Here is a 25,101-nt window from a genome sequence, read left to right as displayed (position 1 = left end):
AGTTAAGCACTTGCCTGTGAAGCCTAAGGACCCCGGTTCGAGGCTTGATTCCCCAGGACCCACGTTAGCCAGATGCACAAGGGGGCGTACATGTTTGGAGTTCGTTTGCAGTGGCTAGAAGCCCTGGCATGCGCTCTCTCTCTCTTTCTGCCTCTTTTTCTCTCTGTCTGTTGCTCTCAAATAAATAAAAATAAACAACAAAAAAAAATTAAAAAAAAAAAAGAAAAGAAAACCATCACCAAACATACTGATTTGGAGAAACAAAACTCTCTTCTGACTAGCCTCAAGTGGGCTTCGTTTTAAAATGTAACAGTGGGGCTGGAGAGATGGCTTAGCGGTTAAGCGCTTGCCTGTGAAGCCTAAGGACCCCGGTTCGAGGCTCGGTTCCCCAGGTCCCACGTTAGCCAGATGCACAAGGGGGCGCACGCGTCTGGAGTTCGTTTGCAGAGGCTGGAAGCCCTGGTGCGCCCATTCTCTCTCTCTCCCTCTATCTGTCTTTCTCTCTGTGTCTGTCGCTCTCAAATAAATAAATAAATAATTAAAAAAAAAAAAAAGCAAAAGTAAAATGTAACAGTGGGGACAGATCAGCTCTGCTTCCCACAGGGCAGGTGAAATGCTTCTCCGGGCACTGGAGGATCCTTGTTATAGATCACAGGTGATCAGCTGTGCTTTGGACTCAGGATCCTGATTTCTGTTCAGGGGCTGCTTGAGTTTCCTTTCTTTCAAGGTAGCTCTAGATTGCAGAATGAGTTTCCGAGAGGGAACTGCGCCTTGTACGGGTCTCTGCATCTCTTCTGCTCTTGTCACAAGTCTGACCACATTTCGCTAGAAGAGGCACAAAGCTTGCCCCTTGATGGGCAGAATATCGAAGTGATATTATACTACTGTATGGTAAGTGAGGGATTGTAGCCATGCTGAGCGAATCCAGCCCGCCACACTGTGAAAGTTAATGATGATGCTAACAGAAAGAAAGGAAATGAAAGGTCAGGTAGAGAGGATGGTCAAGGGACCCACACAGAGCCTCACCAGTGACACAGTTTAGCCTTAGCTTTCTGGGTCTAAAACACTCGAATTCATCAGTGTACCCAGACATAATCATACTCAAGAGAAATTAAATGCAAATCAAATCCTTAAGAGACTTGTATATCCATCAGGGTACTAAATGCGTTTGATTTATAATGAGAAATGTAATTGTTTATTTAATTAAGATCTATGCAGATTTCCTGCCCCCCCCCACACTATGTATTAACTTTATGTTTGAAGAATGTCTGCCAAGAAATAAAACAGGCATTTTATATTGATTTTCCTCCTTTAACTCATTTTAAAATGTAACACTGGAAAGACAGGTGACAACATGGTGTGATAAATGTCTGTACACAGAGACACCAAGTTATAAACTTGAATAAAACTCCTGAATCGATCGGGGGACATCCATTCAAACTACCACAATAACCGTCCGCTCTAGCAAGTTGTGATTCTGTGTCTAAGATCAGCATTTATCCCCACTGATGGTGGCTGTCCCCCACCTGCCCACTGTGACCTAATAATCTCTTTCCGCCAGGCCTCCCACCAACACCACAATATTGGGGGCCAGGCTTCCAACCTAGGAGCCTGCCAGCTTCACGTTGCTAGGATGAACTTCAAACCAGCCACATTTTATGGGAGGAAAAAGGTATTTCTTGAAGCCTATGGGTCAAGGAGAAGTTCCATAATTACAGAAGAAGCTGGCCCCCCTTCACAGGTCAATGCAGAGAGAAAAAAGCAAGCGCACTCCAGGGCCGAGTTGAAGCACTCTGCATATCTTAGGCTGGAATTCAGATCCACCCCCAAGCACCCCTTATGATTGGATCCTAGCATCTGCCCACAGTGACACCTCCTCCAGCCAGGCAGCTACAAATCTAATAAGTTACAAGCTTAAATAAACTCCTGACTCTATTGGGGAGCATCCATTCAAACTACCACAAAGTCCTTGGGGGATGCCCTCAAATCACATCCAAATTATGGCTGTCAAAGGGGTGGCGACTGAGGGTAGAGGAGAGAGACTGTTTTAGAAAAGAGGCCCAGGGCTGGAGAGATGGCTTAGCGGTTAAGCGCTTGCCTGCGAAGCCTAAGGACCCCGGTTCGAGGCTCGGTTCCCCAGGTCCCACGTTAGCCAGATGCACAAGGGGGCGCACGCGTCTGGAGTTCGTTTGCAGTGGCTAGAAGCCCTGGCACGCCCACTCTCTCCTCTCTCCCTCTATCTGTCTTTTTCTCTGTGTCTGTCGCTCTCAAATAAATTAAAAAAAAAAATTTTAAAAAAAAATTAAAAAAAAAAAAAAGAGGCCCAGGAGAACTCAGCAGGGTCCAAGGAAAGCCCAGGATATGGAAACCTGGGCTATATCCACCGCGTAACAAACTGCCTCAAGGCCTGACTTCTGTGTCATCTTCTGCTGGCCTCTAGTTGCATGGTCCAAAAGCTGTGTTAAGCTTACCAGTGGTGGCTGGAGAGATGGCTTAGCAGTTAAGGTACTCGTCTGCAAAGCCTAAGGACTCAGATTCGATTCCCCAGCTCCCACATGAGCCAGATGCACAAGGCACATGAGTCTGGAGTTCATTTGCAATAGCTGAAAGCCCTGGTATGCCTATTTTTTCCCTTTCTCTCTCTCAAATAAATTAAAAAAAATTTTTTTTATAAAAACATTGGCAGTGGGTTCCTATGCTGATTTTTCACTGGGAAATGTATTTGTGTGAAGAGGAATTTTAATCATATATATCTGGATGAATGATTTTTCTCTCTGAGAAATGAGTATTTAAATCCTGAGGTCTTAAAATTTTACAGCATCTTTACAAAACCTAATAAAGTAATCATTAAGTAGACCCATCGTCTATTATTCCCAACTGATATAGCTGAATTTTTATCTCTTCCCAAGGCAAAACAGAATAATGCTTTTTAAAACGTATTTGCTTTTTATCATTATTACAAACTTTAAATGTAACTTTAAAGATTTATTTACATTCTTTTCCATGTGTATACAAGGTAGGTGCAGGGGTTGGGGAGATGGCTCAGAGAATAAAGCACAAATGTGTGAGGACTGGCGTTCAGAACACTGGCATCAGTGGGCAAGGTGCGCCCCTGGGACCCCAGTGCTCAGGAAGTGGAGGCAGGGAACCCCTGAAGCAAGCTGCCTAGCAAGACTGGCAGAATCTGTGGGCTGTGGGTCCAAGTGAGACTTCACCTCAGTAAATAAAATGGAGAGTGATGGAGTCAGGCACTCAGTATCAACCTCTGACCTCCACACACACCTGCACACACGTGTGCCCACACATGTGGGCATGCATACACACACATGCACATACCACACACACATAAGAGGAAAAAAGCGGGGGGGGGGGAGGCAGGAGAGGCGGCTCAGCAGTTAAGGTGCTTGTCTGCAAAGTCTGACAACACGAATTTGATCCCCCAGAACCCCCATAAATGCAGATGCACAAAGTGGTACATGCATCTGGAATCCATTTGCAGTGGCTGGAGGCCCTGGTGTGCCCATTCTCTCTGTCTTTCTCTCTTGTACCTCTCTCTGCTTGTAAATAATAAATAAATGAATTTAACAATTTAAAAATAGTGCATATGATATAAATAATAATAAAGATTAAGCAGGCATTCAGGTGTCCTCCATATAGCAAGGAAAAAAATAAACGATGGTGTTATTCTTTTAACGATATGAAATGTATTTTAAAATAAAAATTCACAGTAAGATTCAGAAGTGGGAAAAGTCCAGTGTGTTTTTATTTATAGGATATCTGAAAAGGAGAAAATAGAGATTTCTTCCTTCAGCATAAAACACCATATTTATAGCTTCTCCAATACATTGTGGGAAAAATATGCTCCGTTCTCATCCTCCGATGAAAAATGAGCCTTTCTTCCAAGCCTCCACCAGCCACAGGACACCTGATTGCCTCTGGATCATTTCAATGATCCAATTGAATGTGCACAGATGAGGCACCTGCTGAATGTCAGGCTTCTGCTGAGTACCAGGCGGCCCCTCTGCCCAGGAGGGCGAGAAGGAGACGCTGTGGCACTGGGTGTAGCTGGCACGTGAGGAGCATAGGCTGGGATGGCTGCTTGGAGAAAAAGTGAACGAATGAATCTGCACCGTAAAGGATCAGTAGGAGTCATTAAGACATTTTTTTTCTTTTGGGGCAATTCAGAACAGAGCATCATGTTTTATCTTTTCAAAAAATAAAATAAAATCAGCCCAGCATAGTGGCACATGCTCTTCATCCCGGCACTCGGGAGGCCCAGGTAAGAGGATCGCTGTAAGTTGAGGCCACCCTGAGACTACATAAGTGAATTCCAGGTCAGCCTGGGCTAGAGTGAGACCCTACCTCAAAAAATTAAAAAAAAAAAAAAAGAGGAAAATGATACATTAAATAATTAAAAAAATTTATTTCACATATGTGTATGTGGTATATGCATGGGCACACCAGGGTCTCCTGCCTTTGTAAATGAACTCCAGACACAGGCACCACTCTTAGCCTGGCTTCGCATGGATATTTGGGAATTATTAAATTAAACCACAGCCGACGGGCTTTGCGAGCAAGTGCCTTAGCTGTTGAACTGTCTTGGCAGCCCTGTGTGCTCCTCTGTAAATCTTCTCCTCTTTGTTCTTCGCAGGACATCGACAGCTCAGATCGGGACAGATGGTGCGAATACATCATGTACCGAGGGCTCATCAGGTGAGCACAGGTATTTTAATGATCTATTAATCCTAGAAGGTAAAACTTTATGGAAGCGATCAGTGTTTGCTGCTCCTGTTTATGAACGTGAGCGCTAATTTTGTTGATTCAATTGTTTAACATTTTCCAAGGCATGGCCTCCTGGTTGAGCAAATGTAGTGATGTCATGAGAGCCCCACATGCGGGTAAGCATGATGGTGCCCGGTGAACACACTGTAAGAATGGTCCCATTTTTTTTTTTAATTTTTTTATTTATTTATTTGAGAGCGACAGAAACAGAGAGAGACAGGTAGAGGGAGGGAGAGAGAATGGGCGCGCCAGGGCTTCCAGCCTCTGCAAACGAACTCCAGACGCGTGCGCCCCCTTGTGCATCTGGCTAACGTGGGACCTGGGGAACCGAGCCTCGAACCGGGGTCCTTAGGCTTCACAGGCAAGCGCTTAACCGCTAAGCCATCTCTCCAGGACATGGTCCCATTTTTGACTACATGTCAAGGTGGAAACAGCACGGACTGTGGAACAAGACAGTCCTGGGTGTGACTTTAAGCTCATTTGGTTTCTGTGTAACCCCCGGTAGCTTTGGAGGCAGGCTTTCTTTAAGTAAAGTGGGGAGCCATTTAATACCCAAGCAAATAAAGTCTCCATTCGTTTGCTCATTCTAGAAGTATTTATTAAATATCTATTATGTGCCAGGCATTGTAGGTAGTTGGGGGACATTATAGGAGCAAAACAAAATTCTTTTTTTTTTAAAAAAATATTTTTATTTATTTATTTATTTATTTATTTATTTTTTTGAGGTAGGGTTTCACTCTAGCTCAGGCTGACCTGGATTTCACTATGTAGTCTCAGGGTGGCCTCAAATGGTGATCCTCCTACCTCTGCCTCCTGAATGCTGGGATTAAAGGCATGCACTACCATGCCTGGCTACTTTATTTATTTATTTGAGAGAGAAGGGGCGGGCAGAGAATGAGAGAGAGAGAGGGAGAGGGAGAGGGAGAGAGGATGGGCGCACCAGGGCACCCAGGCACTGCAAACGAACTCCAGATGCATGTGTACCCTTGTGCCTCTGGCTTATATGGGTTCTGGAGAACCGAACCGGGATCTTTTGGCTTTGCAGGCAAACACCTTAACCACTAAGCCATCTCTCCAGACCCCCCAGTTCTTGATTATCATAGAACTTACATTCTGATAAAAGGAGACAGAACATAAGCAAGGAAGGAATGATAGAGTGTGGCAGGTAACAATAAGAATGAAAATCTAGCCCACTGCGTAGGAGGTGGTGTTGGCTTCCACAGAATGTCTGGGGGCATCCTGAATGAAATGAACCAATCCTGCATGGGCACTTGGCTAAGGGAACAGAAACGGGGAAAGCAAAGTGCTGGGTGTTCTTAGGAAATGATGAGGAAGCCAGTGTGTTAGGAATGAAGTGGGATGGAGGTATCCCAAGGGAGGTAGCCAAGAGGTCACCCCCAGATGTATAGACAGTGGGTTGGTACACAGATCCCTTCACTTGTGGGGTTCATAGTGGAGAGCACAGCTTCCTTGACCCTTATGGGCTCCCCTTGTTATTTCTTTTTCTTTTCTTTTCTTTCTTTCTTTCTTTCTTTCTTTCTTTCTTTCTTTCTTTCTTTCTTTCTTTCTTTCTTTTTTTTTTTTTGAGTTTTTGAAGGTATGGTCTCACTCTAACCCAGGCTGACCTGGAATTCACTATGTATTCTCAGGGTGGCCTTGAACTCACAGTGATCCTCCTACCTCTGCCTCCTGAGTGCTGGGATTAAAGGCATGTGCCACCATGCCTGGCTTCATCTTGTTATTTCTGAAGCAGGTTGGAGGTAGTTGACAGGATGCCTCCAGGAACAAGGTGGTACCCTGGAATGGACATGTAAGATGGGTCCTCTGGACCAGTCTCTCTTGCGTCCATACAGTGCATTCCCTAGAAGCACCGTGGCACTGCCTGCTTGATGACAGTGGCTGGCATTGAACTGATGCCCCCTGCGTAACCTTGCATCCTATGATCTGTGGTCGGTGTTTACGGAAGACAATGGCTTCCTTCGTGGGATGTCCCACAACCACAGAGCCAGCGATGGTGCCAGTGGGCATGGCAGGGCAGTTCGGTTCTGAGTCACCCTCTTTGGTGTTCCTGTTCTGTAGCCTGTCATCCTGCAGCTACTGATGGGAACAACGGACACCATGTTTCCCAGTAAGCCACAGCCCAGAAGACCCCTTCCCTGCAGAGGGAAGGTGGATGACAAAGGTGATATCTAATTGCACGATATCATTATCATCATAGAAAGGGATGAGAGTGGACTGGGTGTGGTGGCGCACGCCTTTAATCACAGCACTCGGGAGGCAGAGGTAGGAGGATCATTGTGAGTTCAAGGCCACCCTGAGACTACATAGTGAATTCCAGGTCAACCTGGACTAGAGTGAAACCCTACCTCAGAAAACAAAAACAAACAAACAAACAAAATATTCTGTTTGATTCTCTGTTAAAAGTGTTTGCTTTGGGCTGGAGAGATAGCTTAGTGGTTAAGCGCTTGCCTGTGAAGCCTAAGGACCCCGGTTCAAGGCTCAATTCCCCAGGACCCACATTAGCCAGATGCACAAGGGGACGCGTGCATCTGGAGAGTTCGTTTGCAGTGGCTGGAAGCCCTGGTGCGCCCATTCTCTCTCTCTCTCTCCCTTTCTCTCTGTGTCTGTCACTCTCAAATAAATAAATAAATAAATAAATGAACAAAAAAAGTATTTGTTTTAATGGGATATCAGAATGTTAATAAACTATTTATTGATTGATTTATTTTGGGTGGGTGTGTATGTGAATAATATGTATGTATGCATATGTCTATGAATGCGTACTCATGGGTGCCATTGCATGTGGAGGGCAGAAGGTAATTTTGGGGCCAGTCCTTGTCTTCTACCTTGTTTGGGGCAGGGTGCCTCGCTGGTTTTTGTCCACCACTTCATTTGCCAGGCTAGCAGGTCAGTGAGCTTCCAGGCGATTTCCTTGCCTGTGTCTGTCTTCTTGCCGTAGATGTTCTGGACTTCCCTTGCTTCCTGCTTTTACATGGGGGTCTGGCAATCCAAATTCACATATCCAGGCTTCAGCAGCACAGTTTTATCTATTCAGCCACGTTCCAGGCCTAGAAAGAAATTTTTCATGTCAACTGAATTAAGTGGATAATTGTTTCATATTGCCAAAATTACTGTTATTATCAGTCACTGTGAAATGTCCCCACAGACCCACATGTTTGAATTATTTGGTCCCTGGTTGGTGGCAACTATTTGGGAAGTTTGTGGCGCCTTTGGGAAAGTGGAGCCTTGCTGGAGGAGGTGTGTCTTTAGGGGGCAGGTCTTGGGGTGTTATAGTTCATGTTCACTTGGTGCCTTTGCAGTTTTCTGCTTGCTCTCTGCTGGTGTGAAGGTGTGACGCTGGCTGTCTGCTCCGACCAATGGGCATTTCCCCTCAAAAGCATAAGCTGAAATAAGCCCTTTCCTTCTATAAACTGCTTCTGCTCAGGTATTTTTCCCCAGTAATGAGAAACTAACTGCTACATAGCACATATATATTTATACCATTCCCTATGTATCAAAATGGCAAGTAGTTTCATATATATGTACATACATACATACATACATACATACATACACATTTATCTACCATGGCTGCCCTAGTAAAATATCATAAAATGGGTGGCTTAAATAAAAGTCATTTACATATTCCCCAAGATCTAGGGACTGTACCTCAAAGATCAAAGCCAGGTTAATGTCTGTCTGCTGAAAACGCCACCCTTGGGTGAGACATAGCCACCTCCTTGTCATGGGTACATAGGTCCTTCCTTGTACTTACCTGTCTAGTGCTTGGTCTCAATTGCCCAGTTTACTGCTCTCACTTGGTAGGTATGAAAAACTAATTGGATAAAAATACAGATTTCCTATTTTTAGTGGGAGGTTTATATTGTCACATCGTTTGTCCTCCAGGACAAGGAATATCCTTGAAGTGGTGTCCATGAAACAGCTTAGAACTTTGATCTCAGAGATCTGGGAAACAGATAACCTAGATTTATCAGAGACAGTGGCCTAAGCCAATTACGTGGAGTTACAGTTCGTGAGCATAGAGGAATACCTTTCCCTGTCCGACAGCACAAATCCATAGCTAATGCTCACTTGCTGCTCTCCTCCTGTCCTCAGTGGTCGATAGACTTGCTGTCTCTGCCTGCTCTGACTGCAGGATTCTGTTTCTATTTTGTGGGTTGTGTCTATTTCACTTTGTTGGTTTTATTTTGTATATTATTATTTATTTTTGAGGGAGAGAGAGAGGGGGAGAGGTAGAGAGAGAAACAGAGAGAATGGGTGCACCAGGGAACTCCAGCTGCGCCAAATGAACTCCAGATGCATGTGCCACCTCATGCATCTGGCTTACGTGGGTCCTGGGGAATCAAAGCTTTGTTTCAAGACTCCTTCTGATACTTCTTTGGCTGCAGTCACCATGGTCTTGTACCTCAATTATGGCAATGGCCTCTTCAAAGGTCTCCCTGCTTCTACTCATTCCATGAAGGCTGTTCTTTACTGTGGTGATGGCAGATCCCTGCCTGAAGCCCTCTGGTGGATTCCCATCTCACTCACAGACAGAATCCGAAGGGCCCACAAGGAAGGATTTGTGTTATCCACCCTAAGTCCACCCCTTCACGTCTCCCATCACTCCAGTCCTGGTGGAACTGGTTCCCCAAACACCAAGCCCATTTCCATCTCAAAGCTCTTTGCTTGTCACTCCTTTCCCTGAAAACACCAGCGTTCCAGAAGTTGTGTGGCTTGTTCCCTCAATTTTCATTCCATTTTGCTTTTCCAGTGATCCCTTTCAGGGAGTTAGTTATATGGGACCATCGTCATAAAATAGCAGTATCTGCCACCCGAGACTCCTTGCCCTCTGTGCGTTTCTCCCATGGTCACCACCGTGTAGATGGTACATATCCACACTCATTTAATTTATCTTCTCTAACTACAGCAAAAAACTGGAGATGGCAAGGACTTCATTTTGTTTACCATTTGTCCCCAGTACCTAGAACAAGGCTGTACATCTTTTGTTAAGTGACTGAAACTGATGCAGTGTTGTTGGTTTCTAAATGTTATTTATTTATTTATTGGAAAGAGAGACAGAGACAGAGGCAGGTAGAGAGATTGGACATGCCAGGGTCTCTAGCCACTGCAAACAAACTCCAGATACAGGCTTCACCTTGTGCATCTGCATTGTATGGGTCCTAGGGAATCGAACTTGGGTCTTTAGGCTTTACAGGCAAATGCCTTAACCACTAAACCATGTCTCCAGCCCTGTTTGTTTTTATTTTAAGATGCAAAATATAAATAAATCAAAATGAGTTATTGGTTGTTGTGACTCTCCCATTTTTCCATCTGAGAGCTTCAGGAAGAACTATGTGGATCACATGTATAAAGTATTTCAACTTTGCCAGGTATGGTGGCGTACGCCTTTAATTGCAGCACTCAGGAGGCTGAGGTAGGAGGATCGCCATAAATTCAAGGCCACTCTGAGACTACATAGTGAATTCTAGGAGAGCCTGAGCTAGAGTGAGACCCTGCCTCAAAAAAAACAATAAAAAGAAAAAAAGAGGGCTGGAGAGATGGCTTAGCGGTTAAGCGCTTGCCTGTGAAGCCTAAGGACCCCGGTTTGAGGCTCTGTTCCCCAGGTCCCACGTTAGCCAGATGCACAAGGGGGCGCACGCGTCTGGAGTTCGTTTGCAGAGGCTGGAAGCCCTGGCGCGCCCATTCTCTCTCTCTCCCCCTATCTGTCTTTCTCTCTGTGTCTGTCGCTCTCAAATAAATAAATAAAAATTAAAAAAAAAAAAAAGAACCTATTTCAACTTTGCCAGCAAATTGAACACTCTAAGCCAAAACAGGATTGTGGAGTTTTTTATCACACATATAATAATGTTGACTTTAGGCTAGCAAGTGTGCCAGAAAATATGCAAGTGGTATTTGGATTTTTGTTTGTTTTTTTCTGAAGCAGGGTCTCACTTTAATCTAGGCTGACCTGGAACTCATTCTATAGCCCAGGCTGGTCCTAAACTCACAGCAAGTCTCCAACCTCAGCCTTTTGAGTATTGAGATTAAAGACATGCTCCACCTTGCCTGGCTTTTATATTTAGGTTTTTAAAGGTAAGAACATTTTCGCATGCGCTTTTGTCATTCTGATGAGATCCTGCTATTAATTCAAAACATTATTATATGGAAAGCAATTTGTATAGACAAAATATTCATTACTGTACAAAAGTGGAGTAGTGTCTGCTAAGTGGAGTTAATTTTATCTAGGTACATATCCCTTATTCATTTACTATCCTATTAAAGCAAAATTTCTTTTAATATTTAAGGTAATAAATATGTTAATCTTAGTCAAGTTAGAAGTGGAAAACTAGCTTAATAATATCGGGGTGTTATCTATTATATTTTGAATTTTGAGATTAACCCTTGGCCTTTGTTCATTCATCAGATTTTTAATAAAACCTTTACAAACTATTCCTACTTCTGTTCCAGGTTGGGCTATGCAAGAATTTCTCATGCTGGACTGAGTGATTCTGAAATTCAGATGGCCAAATTTAGGATCCCTGATGATCCTGCTAATTATAGAGATAACCAGAGAGTGGTCATAGATCACAGAGAAGTTCCCAAGAAAATTCATTTCAATCCCAGGTGAGTTCCTTTATGCTATAGGCTACATCAATAAGGTATCACATCCCTTTAAAATCCAGATCGTTCCTCAAAATGAACTAAAAATTGTGGTAGGAGCCAAGAATGGTGGCACACACCGTTAGTCCCAGCCCTTGCAAGGTTCACTTAGGAGGATTTGGCACAAGTCTCAGGCCAGTGTGGGGTTACACAGTGAGTTCCAGGTCAGCCTGGGCTAGAGTGAGACCTTACCTCAAAAACAAAACAAACAGGGCTGGAGAGATGGCTTAGCGGTTAAGTGCTTGCCTGTGAAGCCTAAGGACCCCGGTTCGAGGCTCGGTTCCCCAGGTCCCACGTTAGCCAGATGCACAAGGGGGCGCACGCGTCTGGAGTTCGTTTGCAGAGGCTGGAAGCCCTGGCGCGCCCATTCTCTCTCTCTCCCTCTATCTGTCTTTCTCTCCGTGTCTGTCGCTCTCAAATAAATAAATAAATAAAAACAAAAAAAAAACTGTGGTAGGTTCTAGAGACTTGTTGGACTTTTATGGGGAACCCATGGTAAAAATTAGAAAGTTCTGGGCCGGAGAGATGGTTTAGTGTTTAAGGTGCTTGTCTGTGGAGTCAAAGGACCCAGATTCAATTCCCCAGCACCCACGTAAGCCAGATGCACAAGGTGGCACATGCAAGAGGTCCTGGCATGCCCTTTCTCTCTCTCTCTCTGCTTCTTTTTCTTTCTCTCAAATAAATAAAAATAAGATTTTTTAAAAAGAAACTACAAAATTCGGTTTGGGTAGAAATCATGGTCTCTGGTTTCTGAACTGGAGAAAGTTATGGCCTCAGGTTAAAAAACAAAATCTTCCATCAGCTTCCTTACAATCAGCAGCGGTGGTAACGGTGACAACATCTTCATCCAGCCATCATCAGCTTCGTCACTATTAGCATCATCACAGGGGTAAATATCTGCGTGTTCCCACACCCCAGCTAGCCGTGTTCTAGATCCTTCTTGCATTGTCACTGGCTGGGCTCCACTGTGTCGTTGATGAGGAAGTTCGGGGTGGGAGAGGTGAACTGCACCCGGCTTCACGTCAGCGCTGGGAAGGAGGAAGGGGGCCTTTAGCTCTGTGGGGTCGGCGGGCTTCTCGGTGCTTGCTGCACTTTGGGCTCAGCCAAAGAATATTTGAAAAAATAAAAGCCATCACTTGAACTCGCCCAGTCCAGATCAATTCATCAGGACCCTATGTAGCCACGCCTAGGGTTGAGGCTTAAAGAATTCTCACACAGGTTATTCTAATGTGCAGTTAGAAGTGCATTGAAGATATTGTATCATGTAAAAAATGCTGGATTCAACCGGGCGTGGTGGCGCACGCCTTTAATCCCAGCACCGGGGAGGCAGAGGGAGGAGGATCGCCGTGAGTTCGAGGCCACCCTGAGACTACTGAGTGATTTCCAGGTCAGTCTGAGCTAGAGTGAGACCCTGCCTCAAAAAACAAAAACAAAATGCTGGATTTCATTTTGGTTAGTTTCTTTTCTTTTCTTTTCTTTTTTAATGAGAGAGAGAGTGAGAACTGGCATACCAAAGCCTCCAGCCATTATATTCGCACTCCAGGCGCATGTGCCACCCAGTGTGCATGTATGACCTTGCGTGCTTTCGTCACTTTGTGTGTCTGACTTAAGTGGGACCTGGAAAATCAAACATGAGTCCTTGGGCTTTGCAGGCCAAGTGCCTTAACCACTAAGCAATTTCTCCAACCCTGGTCAGTTTTAAACAATATATATTTTATTTATTTTGGGAGAGAAAGAAAGAGGCAGATGGAGAGAGTGAATGGGTATGCCAGGGTCTGTAGCCAATGCAAACAAACTCCAGACATATACACCACCTTGTGCATCTGGCTTATGTGGATACTGGGAAATCAAACCTGGGTCCATAAGTTTCATAGGCAAATGCCTTAATTGTTAAGCCATCTCTCCAGCCCAAATTTTGTTCTGTTTTTGCTTAGGTTTTTTTTTTTTTTTTTACTTGTTTGTTTGTTTTTTCGAGGTAGTATCTCACTCTAGCCCGGACTGACATGGAATTCACTATGCAGTCTCAGGGTGGCATCGAACTCACAGCAATCCTCCTACCTCTGCCTCCTGAGTGCTGGGACTAAAGGCATGTGCCACCACACCCATCTTGTTTTTGCTTGGTTTTTTAAAAGTGATTACCTGCAAACTCTATTTGTAGGCAGATAGGATTTGGAGTATGTGATTCTTGTCATGGGTAATTAATGAGATGGATCTTCCACATAAAATCAAACCCTGAACATGTCCTGGAAGTTATTATTGTCATGTGAGATCTCTAGTACCTTTCCAGTTAGTAGCTGAGGAAATTTCTCAGATTTCTCTTTTTATAAAAAAAATATTTTATTTATTTATTTGAGAGAGAGAGAGGAAGACACAGATATATATATAGAGAGAATGGGCACACCAGGGCTTCAATCCACTGCAAACGAACTCCAGATGCATGTGCCCCCTCGTGCATCTGGCTTACGTAGGTCCTGGGGAATCAAACTGGGGTCCCTAAGCTTCACAGGCAAACACCTTAACTGCTAAGCCATTTCCCCAGCCCTCAGATTTCCTTATCAGGAGCAACAAACAAACAAACACGTTTTTCCATCTTTGTCTCCCCTTATGAGAAAAACTAACTGTAGGCAGTGGATGTCAGGAGAGCAAGTCTTGCTTTCTTTCCATTGCTGTGCTCCTCTTGCTCTGTGTAAGTGGAACATAGTTCCCCGAGTCAGGCTCTGTATTACTGCCAGGGACTGAGTAAGCCATTTGCTTAGCCCCAGGTCTCTCAGCTAAAACTGGTGACAATAGTGGCCTCTGCCTCCTAAGACGACTGGAGGGTCAAATGACACAGAAATTTCTCAGAAGCATGCCCAGCAAGCGTTCACATCGCAGCTGTGGTGTTTGTGGTGGTAACAGTAGGTGTGAAAAGTTTGCTGATTAAAATGACTTCTTAAATGGAGGGTAGAAAATCTTGGATGAAAAGATGTACTTTTTTCTTTATTCCTTATAGACGAGGAATGTGTTGAAATCCAAATAAAATACTTTTGGCTACCCACAATTGCCTGTTGAGCCAAGGCAACTGTGACTGAATGAGATCTGCTTTTCCACTCAGTTAGTTCGAAGAATGACATTCAAATTTTCATTGGAAAATTATGGCCAGAGCATTTCAGATCTGCTCTGAGTTGTTTCAATCATATGTTATTATTGCATGCAGTCAACATGCCTTACAGATCATCTTGTATGATCTTGTGTTTGGGTGTCTGTTTCTCTAGAGTCCAGAAATTATCTATCATAATTTCACAGGATATATTCTTTATGCCTCTGGTTTTTTATCTCGGCTCTTTCTTCTAACCTGTGTATTCTTAGATTCAAATCCCAAAGTTTTCGGACATTGTGGTCATGCTTATTTATGTATTTTTTTGTTGTTGATATTTGAATATGCTTTTTTTTTTTTTTTCGAGGTAGGGTCTCTCTCTAGCTCAGGTTGACCTGGGATTCTCTATGTAGTCTCAGGGTGGCCTCGAACTCATGGCAATCCTCCTACCTCTGCCTTCCAAGTGCTGGGATTAAAGGCGTGCGCCACCACACCTAGCCTTTTCTATTTTAAAATAAGAAACCTAAGTCTTTAAAAAAATATTTTATTTATTTATTTGAAAATAGAGAAAGAGAAAGAGAGAGAGCGAGAAAGAGAGAAAATGGGCACACCAGGGCCTCCTGCCTCTACAAATGAACTCCAGAACCATGTACCACTTTGTGCACCTGACTTTTTTTATGTGGGTTCTGGGAAATCAAACCCAGGCCATGAGGCTTTTCAAGCAGGCACCTTTAACTGCTAAGCCATCTCTGTAGCCCTCCCTTAAAAATATACTAAAAAAAGTATTTTTATTTATTTACTTGAGAGAGAGAATGAGAGACGGAAAAAGTATGAGGCACACCAGGGCTTCTTGCTACTATGAACAACCTTTAAACATTTGTGCCACTTTGTGCATCTGGTTTATATGGGAGATGGGGGAATCGAACCTGGACCATCAGGCTTTGTAAGCAAGTGCCTCTAACCACTGAGCAATCTCTCCAGCCTTGACCTTGTTCCCCACTCCTCATAGCCTTTCTTCTGCTTTGGTGTTATACAGTAGTCTCTCTCTCTCTCTCTCTCTCTCTGTGATTTTTATTTTACATTTCCCTGATTAATAATGTATAATATTTTTTTCATGTACATTTGGGTATCTTCTTCTGAACATTATCTTTTCAGGCCCTTTGCTTTTGTATCAAGATAATGCCAGCCCACAAAATTCACTCACAAGAGTTATGCCTTCTTCAGTGTTCTGGAAGGGTCTGAAAAGGGCCGGATTTAATTTTTCTATAAATGTTACATAAATGACACCAGTGTCATTAGGTCTTGGGCTGATTTCTTGTTGGGGAGCGTTGGATGGCTGATTAAATCTCCCTGCGCATTCCTTAACTGTTCATAGTTTACATCTCTTCATAATCCAGTTTTATTAGGTTATACATTTCTACATATTAATCCATTGCATCTAGATTATTCAGGGTTAGTGTGCAATTATTTTTAGTCATCTCTGAAAATCTTTTGTTTCTGTGGTATCAGTTGTGATGTCTCCTATTTCATTGATAATTTTATCTTTTTGAGACTTCTCTTTGTTGTAATCTAGCTAAAGATTTGTCATAGATCATTGATTTTTACATTCTTTTATCAGTTTTTACTCTGATCTTGACTTTTTCCCTGCTTTTGACTCTTGGTTTATTTTTCTTCTAGGTTCTTAAAATATAAAGTTAGACTCCTTGAAATCTTTTCTTTTCTTTGAGGAAAGCCCCAACAGACTGGCTTTTTTTTTTTTTTTTTAATGCAAGAGAGTGAGAGTGGGAATGAGAATGAGACAGAGAGAAAGAGAGAGAGAGGGAGAGAGAGAGAGAGAGATTAAGATGGCATGCCAGAGCGTCCAGCTGCTGTAATTGAACTCCAGACGTGTGCGCCCCTTAGTGTGCATGTCCTTGAGCGCTTGTACCACTCTGTGTGTCTGGCTTATGTGGAACATGGAGAGTGGAACATTGGTCCTTAGGCTTTGCAGGCAAGTGCATTAACTGCTAAGCTATCTCTCCAGCCCTCTTTCCTTTCCTTTCTTTTTTTTGGTTTAAAAAATATATATTTATTTATTTATGAGAGAGAGAGGCAGATAGAGAGAGAGAATGAGCATGAAAGGCCACTAGCCACTGCAAACAAAGTCAGATGCATTTGCTACCTTGTGCCTCTGGCATTACGTGGGTACTGGGAAATTGAAACTGGTTCCATTAGCATTGCAGACAAGTACTTTATCCATTAAGCCATCTCTCCTGTCCTATTTTTTTTTAAATAATTTAATTAATTTTTTGTTGTTGGTTTTTCAAGGTAGGGTCTTGTTCTAGCCCAGGGTGACCTAGAATTCACTATGTAGGCTCAGGGTGGCCTCAAACTCACAGCCTCTTTAAGTGCTGCCACACCTGGCTCTATTTTTTTTTAAATTTTTATTAGCATTTTCCATGATTATAAAAAAATATCCCATGTTAATTCCCTCCCTCCCCCCCCCCACTTTCCTCTTTCCTTTTCTTAATTCAGACATTTGTTGACCACTGCTTGTGGGCTGGAGAGATGGCGTAGCAGTTAAGCGCTTGCCTGTGAAGCCTAAGGACCTCGATTCGAGGCTCGATTCCCCAGGACCCACGTTAGCCAGATGCACAAGGGGGCGCACACATCTGGAGTTCGTTTGTAGTGGCTGGAAGCCCTGGCATACCCATTATCTCTCTTTCTCTCCCTCTTTCTCTCTCTGACTGTTGCTCTCAAATAAATAAATAAAAATAAAAATAAATTTTTTTAAAAATGCTTGTGATATCTCCTAAATTCAGTGTGTTTTGTTTCTATTTTAATTCATGTCAAGACTATTTTTGCATGTGTATATGATGTGTGGATTCGTGTTTTCATGGGTGTATGTGTGGATTCATGTTTGCATGTGTGTTTGTAGACCAGAGGTTGGCATTAGGTGCCTTCTTTGATCGTTCAGCTTATTTGTTGAGACAGGGTCTCTGACTTGAATCCATGCTCACTGCTTTGGCTGGTTTAGCCAGCCAGGATGCCCCAAGGATCCCCCGTCTGCCTCCTGAATGTTATAGGTGGGCCAGCACACCCTCCTGGCATTTATGTGGGTGCTAGGAATCTAAACTCGAGGCCTCATGCTTGTATGGCAAGCACTGTATGGACTGAACTGTCTCTTTAATTTCCTCTTTGACACTGGTCTTTCATGAGTGTGCTGTTTAGTTTCCAAATATTTGTAAATTTTCCAATTTTATCTTTTGAAATATATTTTACTTTTATTTAATTTGTTTGAGAGAGAGAGAAAGAATGATGGGAAGAATGGGCGTACCAGGACCTCCAGCCATGGCAAACAAACTCCAGATGCATGCGCCACCTTGTGCATCTGGCTTATGTGGGTCCTGGGGAATCGAACCAAGGTCCTTTGGCTTTGCAGGCAAGCTCCCTTAACCGCTAAGCTATCTCTCCAGCCCCAATTTTTCCAATTTTATGTATGCTGCTGACTTCCTATTTCATACTATTGTTAGAAAAGATACTTGGCGCAATTAAAGTATTCTTGAATTTGTTAAGATCTGTTTTATGTTCTAACATAGGATCTATCTGGAAACTATTCAGTGTGAGGGGCTGGAGAGATTGCTCAGTGGTTAAGGCACTAGCCTGAAAAGCTCAAGGGTCTGGGCTTGAGTCCCCAATACCCACGTAAAGCCAGATGCACATGGTAGCGTATGAATCTGGAGTTCATTTGCAGTGGTAGAAGTCCTGATGTGCTCATTCTCTCCCTCCCACCTTCCCTCTCTCTTTCTTTCTCTACCTGTCTCTCTCTCTCTCTCAAATACATTAAATAAAAAAGAAAATATTCAATGTGAGATTGAAAGAATGTTCCTTTTGCTGCTGTTGGATGGAATATTATCTGTATAAATGTTTATTAGTTCCTTTGTCTGAAGTATAGTGTTCAGTTGAGGCCACTTTGTCCACATTAATTTTTTTTTTTTTTTGGTCTGGATCCTTTGTTGAAAGAATATTGAAGTCCTTTACTACTAATGAATCTTTTTGTAATTTCCTTCATATAGTTAGGCACTTTGATGTTGGGTGCACATGGATGTATAATTGCTATGTTGCATTAATGAGTTGACCCTTTGCCATTAATGATCTCCTCTGTCTCTTGTGACAGTGTCTCCCCTGCACGTACTGTATTGGATCCTATTCACCTCCCATTAACCTCTCTTGTCCTCCTCCTGCTCTGGCTGACTGTGTTCCTCTTCCCCACTTGTTCCTCTTCTATTTTCCCAATTTTGTAAATGTAGGAAGCCCCTATGTATGCATATCTATCCCCAAATTCATACTATCTGTGAAGCTTTGTAAAATCCCAGTCATGTGTTACGAAGTTCCTTTCCCCATATTTGCTCTTAAAGCATGTAGTTTGGGGCTGGAGAGATGGCTTAGCGGTTAAGCGCTTGCCTGTGAAGCCTAAGGACCCTGGTTCAAGGCTCGATTCCCCAGGACCCATGTCAGCCAGATGCACAAGGGGGCGCACGTGTCTGGAGTTCGTTTGCAGGGGCTGGAGGCCCTGGCGCCCCCATTTTCTCTCTCTCTCTCTGCCTCTTTCTTTCTTGTCTGTTGCTTTCAAATAAATAAATAAAAATAAACATTTTTTTGTTGTTTGTTTTTTTGAGGTAGGGTCTCACTGTGGCTCAGGCTGACCTGGAATTCACTATGGAGTCTCAGGAACAAAAATTTTTTTTAAGCATGTAGTTTAGTTGACTTAGTGCATTCATTCTCTAATTTATTACAAAAGGTCTTCTAAGAACTTCTTATTGTATCTTTGGGAATCTCCTTGGTTACTTCTTTGGGATTTAGTTGTAGATTTGGAACAACAGAGTCAAAGGTTCTACAGCATTTTACTATTCCTTACCACTGTGGCCTTGAGAGGATAGAATAAATAGATCTCCCATCTCTTACACTGTGGAGGTTTGATAGAAATTGTGTCTGCTAATGAGGAAGAGGGCATCCATGGCCTCACTTGCCTGACAGGCCTCAGCTTCCAGAGACTTTGGTTTGTCAGCACACCAGCCAGGGCCATGTGGTGAGTGACCCATCAGCAGAGAGAAAAAAGGACAACAGGAGGAAAAATGGCTGTATGTGGTGGCGCACGCCTTTAATCCCAGCGCTCGGGAGGTAGAGGCAGGAGGATTGCCATGTGTTCAAGACCAGCCTGAGAAGACAAAGTGAATTCCAGGTCAGCCCAGACTACAGTGAGACTCTTCCTTGAAAAAATAAAATTTAAAAAAAAAATGGATATGTGCAACACATGAGCCTTTGTAGATGAATTAGAAAAGTCAAGCTAAGATACATTTTAGACATGTGCAAAGGCAACAGCAGTTGGCTTTCAGATATTGTGATCCCTTTACCTGTGATATAGAGAGCATTCAATCTCAGGGCTATAGAAAAAAAAAAGACTTATTTTTCAGCAGTATTATAAGCTAATAATTCCTAAGCACTGTGCTTTTAATTTTTATTTATTTATTTATTTGAGAGAGGAAGAGGGGGAGAGAGATAATGGGCCCTCCAGGGCCTCCAACCACTGCAAATGAAACTCCTGACACATGCACCACTTTGTGCATTTGGTTTTGGGTCCTGGGGAATCGAACCTGGGGCCTTAATCACTAAGCCATCTCTCCAGCCCTGCACTGTGTTTTTAAATGAGCCATAGTAATGGAAGAGAGCCTTGGGGTTAAGTTTCTAATCTGTCTTTCCCATGGGTCTATTTTTATTTTATTTTATTTAGTTATTTATTTATTTTTGGTTTTTTCAAGGTAGGGTCTCATTCTAGCCCAGGCTGACCTGGAATTCTGTATTCTCAGGGTGGCCTCAAACTTACAGCGATCCTCCTACCTCTGCCTCCCGAGTACTGGGATTAAAGGTATGTGCCACCATGCCCAGTTCCTTTTTATTTTATTTTTGTTTTGTTCCTTTTTTTTTTTGTTTTGTTTTGTTTTTTTGCGGTACGGTTTCATTCTAGCCTAAACTGTAACAATGGTAACAACCTGTAACAATTCACTCTGTAGTCCCAGGCTGGCCTAGAGTTCATGGCAATCCTCCTACCTGTGTCTCCCAAGTGCTGGAATTAAAGGCATGTGCCACCACGCCTGGCTCCTTTTTATTTCTGTTTCATTTGGTTTTCAGTTCATTGTTTTATAAGTTGACTGCATCATTTTAAGTTTTATCATAGGTAAGACCTCAGCAAATTATGGTTGAAATTGCACATAAGACTATACCTTTTAACATAGTTTTCATATGTCAATCATTTCATCTTTTAGATTTGGATCCTACAAAGAAGGACATAATTATGAGAACAATCATCATTTTCATATGAATACTCCCAAATACTTTGTATGAAATATTAATATTTAAAGCAAGAAGTCATCGCCTGGGCAAGTGTAAGAAAAAAGTGTGAGATTAAAAAAGAAGAGTTTTGGGCTGGAGAGGTACTCAGTGGTTAAAGGTGCTGGCTTGCAAAACCTGACACCTTGGGGTCAATTCCTCAGTACCATGTAACACCAGCTTCACAAAGTGGTGCATGCATCTGGAATTTGTTTGCAGCGGCTAGAGACAGTCCTGGAATATCCAAATGTCCTCTTTCTGTCTCTCCTTCTAATAAATAAATATTAAAAAATAAGAGTTTAATGAAAACCTCAATTTTCAAAAGGGATGAAATTCCATTGACTTATAAAATATGTTGTTTAATAAAAAGCATTTATCTCAATTGTTTTTCATAAATTTTTTTTGTTAAAAATGATATATATGGTCTGGGGAGATGTCCCACAAGAATTAGAACCTGCTTGATCCCCAGAACCCATATAAAGATGCCAGGTGTAGCCGGGCATGGTGGCACATGCCTTTAATCCCAGCACTTGGGAGGCAGAGGTAGGAGGATCATCGTGAGTTTGAGGCCACCCTGAGACTCCGTAGTGAATTCCAGGTCAGCCTGCGCAGTGAAACCCTACCTCAAAGAAACAAACAAACAAAAATAAATAAATAAAAATAAAGATGCCAGGTGTTGTGGCTGGAGAGATGGATCAGTGGTTAAAAGCGCTTGCTTGCAAAGCCTGACAGCCTGTATTCAAGTCCCCAGTGCCCACATAAAGCCAGATACGCAGAGTGGGGCATGCATCTGGAGTTTGTTTGCAGCAGCTGGAGGCCCTGCTGCATTCATTCTCTCTGTCTCTCTCTGCTTATAAATAAATAAATAAATAAATAAATAGATATTTTTTAAATGCCAGGTGTGATGGCATACATTCATAATCCTAGCACTGGAGATATCGAGGCAGGAGGATCCCTGGGGTTTGATGACCAGTCAGTCTATCCTAATTGGTGACCTCCAGGTTCAGTGAAAGAACATGTCTCAAAAAAGGTAGAAGGTGTTCCTATGGAAGTTATCTGAGGTTGTCCTTTGACCTACCCCCACATGGACACTCATACATATGCATACACACACACACACACACACACACACACACACACACACACACACACACAGAGAGAGAGAGAGAGAGAGAGAGAGAGAGAGAGGGAGAGGGAGAGAGAGAAAGAGAGACAGACAGAGACAGAGACAGAGAGACAGAGTTTAAGAGTATGTGATAATGTAAGAAAGTCTTACTGGATAGGTAAAATAATTTTAAAGTTACTTTTTTGGTATTTTATTCATTATTCATCTGAGAATGAGAGAGGAGAGAGAAAGAGACAGAGAGAGAGGAGAGAGATAGGGGTGGTTTGATTCAGATTTCCCCCATAAACTTAGATGTTCTAAATTCTAGGTTCCCAGCTGATGGAGATTTGGGAACTAATGCCTCCTGGAGGCAGTGTATTGTTGGGGGTGCAAACCTGGCTGCAACAGTAATGTTGGTACCAAAGAGTGCTGTCACTGGCTGATAGACACCTGACTGTGTGACTTTGGCCTTTTGCAGCTGATTTTCAAGAGGAATTTGGGAGGATTTGAAACCTTGGCCTAAGAGATGCCTTGCAGTGCTGTAAGTACAGCTTAATGGACTATTCTGGTCAGAATTGAAAGACCTGAATATAGTAAGAACTATGGACTGTGAGATTTGGCTTATGAGGGTGAAAAAGAGCTTTGTTTGGACTGGGCTAGAAGCAGTTTGTATGAAAGGCTTGCTGTTATGTCTGTGTCCTGAGAAGTTGTGCAGGGTTGCTTTACGTAGAACCAGACTGGTGTGAACAGAGGAATACGGCATAGAAAAAAATGAAATCTTTACATGAACTGCTTACCTGCACTGGGGCAATAGAAATAAATTGGCAACCTACCTGGTATTGTGGAGCATAAGAAATGAAGGAAAGAGAGGTCATTGAGTTTGCAATGCAGTCTTATCTTTTGGAAATGGCTGTGGGCAGTGTGAAGCAGGATTGCCTCCGTGGAGACCCGATGGGACCATGAGGATGAGTTATTGGATTTGGAAGCTTGTCACTGGCTAGAGTTGTTGGATTTGGAGCTATAGGGTTTGATGTTTGCCCTGGTTGTTTTAAATCTTGTATCGGCTAAATATTTCTTTGCTATGCCCAATGCCATCTTTTGCAGTGTGTTTATTCTGTGCCATTACAGGTGTTTTTTTGTGTGTGGATTTTTTGGTATTATGGCTCAGTTAAAAGATCTTGGACTAGGCTGGAGAGATAGCTTACCCATTAGGGTGTTTGCCTGCAAAGCCAAAGGGTCCTGGTTCGACTTTTTAGGACCCATGTAAGCCAGATGCACAGGTGGCGTGTGTATATGGAGTTTGTTTGCAGTGGCTAGAGGCCCTGGTGTACCCACTCTCTCTCTCTCTCTCTGTTAAATAAATCAATAAAATATGTTTTAAAAAAGATCTTGGACTATGGGAATGTTTGAACATCATTAGTATTGATAAAAAGTATTGGGACTTTTTAAAAGTTGTACTGAATGCATTGCATTTTACATCATGGATGGTTATCAGTTTATGGGGGCCAGGGACAGAACATTATGGTTTGATTCAGGTGTCCCCCATTAATTTAGGTGTTCTGATGGAGATTTGTGAATTAACACCTCCTGAGGACTGTGCATTGTTGGGGGCAGCCTTATGGGTGTTATAGCCAGTTTCTCCTTGCCAGTATTTGGCACACTCTCCTGTTGCTGTTGTCTCTCTTATGTTGGCCATGGGATGATGTCTACCCTCTGCTCATGTCATCATTTTCCTCTGCCATTGTGGAGCTTCCCCTCGAGTCTTTGAGCCAAAATAAACATTTTTCCCCACAAGCTGCTCTTGGTCAGGTGATTTATGCCAACAATGTGAACCTGACTGCAACCGAGAGCGAGAATATAGGCACACCAGGGCTTCCTGCCACTGCAGATGACCTCCACGTACATGTACCCCCTGTGTATCTGGCTTTATGTGGATACTGGAGAATCAAACCCAGGTCATTAGGCTTTGCAGGCAAGCACCTTCATCTTCAGCTCCATGACTTGTTTTTCTTTTTCTTTTTTTTTTTTTGAGGTAGGGTCTCACTCTACCTCAGGCTGATCTGAAATTCACTATATAGTCTCAGCATGGTCTCAAGCTCATCGAAATCCTCCTACTTCTGCCTCCCCAGTGCTGGGATTAAAGATATGCGCCACTGTGCCAGCTCATAACTTGCTTTTTAATGCTTAAAATAGCAAATTGATTTATTGATTGACTGGAAGAACTGCTTAAAAGACTCAGGCAGCCTGAAATCCTTCTTGAGAGGAAGTAGGGCAAAAATGTTGTGGTGGTTTGATTTAGGTGTTCCCTCATAAACTTAGGTGCTCTGAATGTTAGGTCCATAGTTAATGGTAATTTGGGAATTAAAGCCTCCTGGAGGCCATATATTTTGGGGGGTAGGATTATGGGTGTTATAACCAGCTTCCACTTGCCAGTGTGTTTGGCACACTCTCCTGTTGCTTTGTCCATATGATGTTTGGCAGGAAGTGATGTCCACCCTCTGCTCATGTCATATTTTCCCCTGATATCATGGAGCTTCCCCTGGAGTCTATAAGTCAAAATAACCCCCCTCTTTTTTTTTCCCCCAAGCTGCTCTTGGTTAAGTGTTTTCTGCCAGCAATGTGAACCTGACTTCAACAGTAAAGTTAGTACACAGCAGTGGAATTGTTGCTGCTAGAAACCTGATTGTGTAACTTTTGGCCCTCTGGAGTTGATTTTCAGGAGGAATGTGGAAGGATTTGAAACCTTGGCCTAAGAGATGCTTTGCAGTGCTGTAAGTACAGCTTGATGGACTATTCTGGTCAGAGTTGAAGGACCTGAAGGCAGTAAGAACTATGGATTGTGAGAAAGATCTTTGCATGGACTGGGCTAGAAGCACTTTGTGTGAGAGGCTTGCTGTTATGGCTGTGTCCTGAGAACTTGTGCAGGGTTGCAAAGTGTAGAAATGGACTAGTGTGAGCAGAGGAATATAGCACAGAAAAAAAAGAGGCTGAAGAGACAGCTTAGCAGTTGAGTGCTTGCCTGTGAAGCCTAAGGACCCTGGTTCAAGGCTCGAATCCCCAGGACCCATGTTAGCCAGATGTACAGGGGCTCATGAGTCTGGAGTTCATT

At 43.0% G+C, this 25,101-nt stretch overlaps 1 protein-coding gene across 1 annotated transcript in view; it reads left to right on the top strand.

Annotated features, from left to right (window-relative positions):
- Positions 1 to 20,902, top strand: part of Cwh43 (cell wall biogenesis 43 C-terminal homolog) — a 71,201-nt gene extending 50,299 nt beyond the window's left edge. Inside the window, exons 12-14 of the mRNA XM_045161239.1 lie at positions 4,652 to 4,713; positions 11,254 to 11,409; positions 20,824 to 20,902. Coding sequence (XP_045017174.1) covers positions 4,652 to 4,713; positions 11,254 to 11,409; positions 20,824 to 20,902 — 297 coding nt within the window. The remainder of the gene's footprint in view (positions 1 to 4,651; positions 4,714 to 11,253; positions 11,410 to 20,823) is intronic.
- Positions 20,903 to 25,101: the final 4,199 nt, after the last annotated feature.

Source organism: Jaculus jaculus, chromosome 11 (assembly GCF_020740685.1).
Source record: "Jaculus jaculus isolate mJacJac1 chromosome 11, mJacJac1.mat.Y.cur, whole genome shotgun sequence".
Taxonomy (NCBI): domain Eukaryota; kingdom Metazoa; phylum Chordata; class Mammalia; order Rodentia; family Dipodidae; genus Jaculus; species Jaculus jaculus.
The sequence above is the reverse complement of the archived record's forward strand: the minus strand, read 5'-3'. Positions and strand labels throughout refer to the sequence as shown.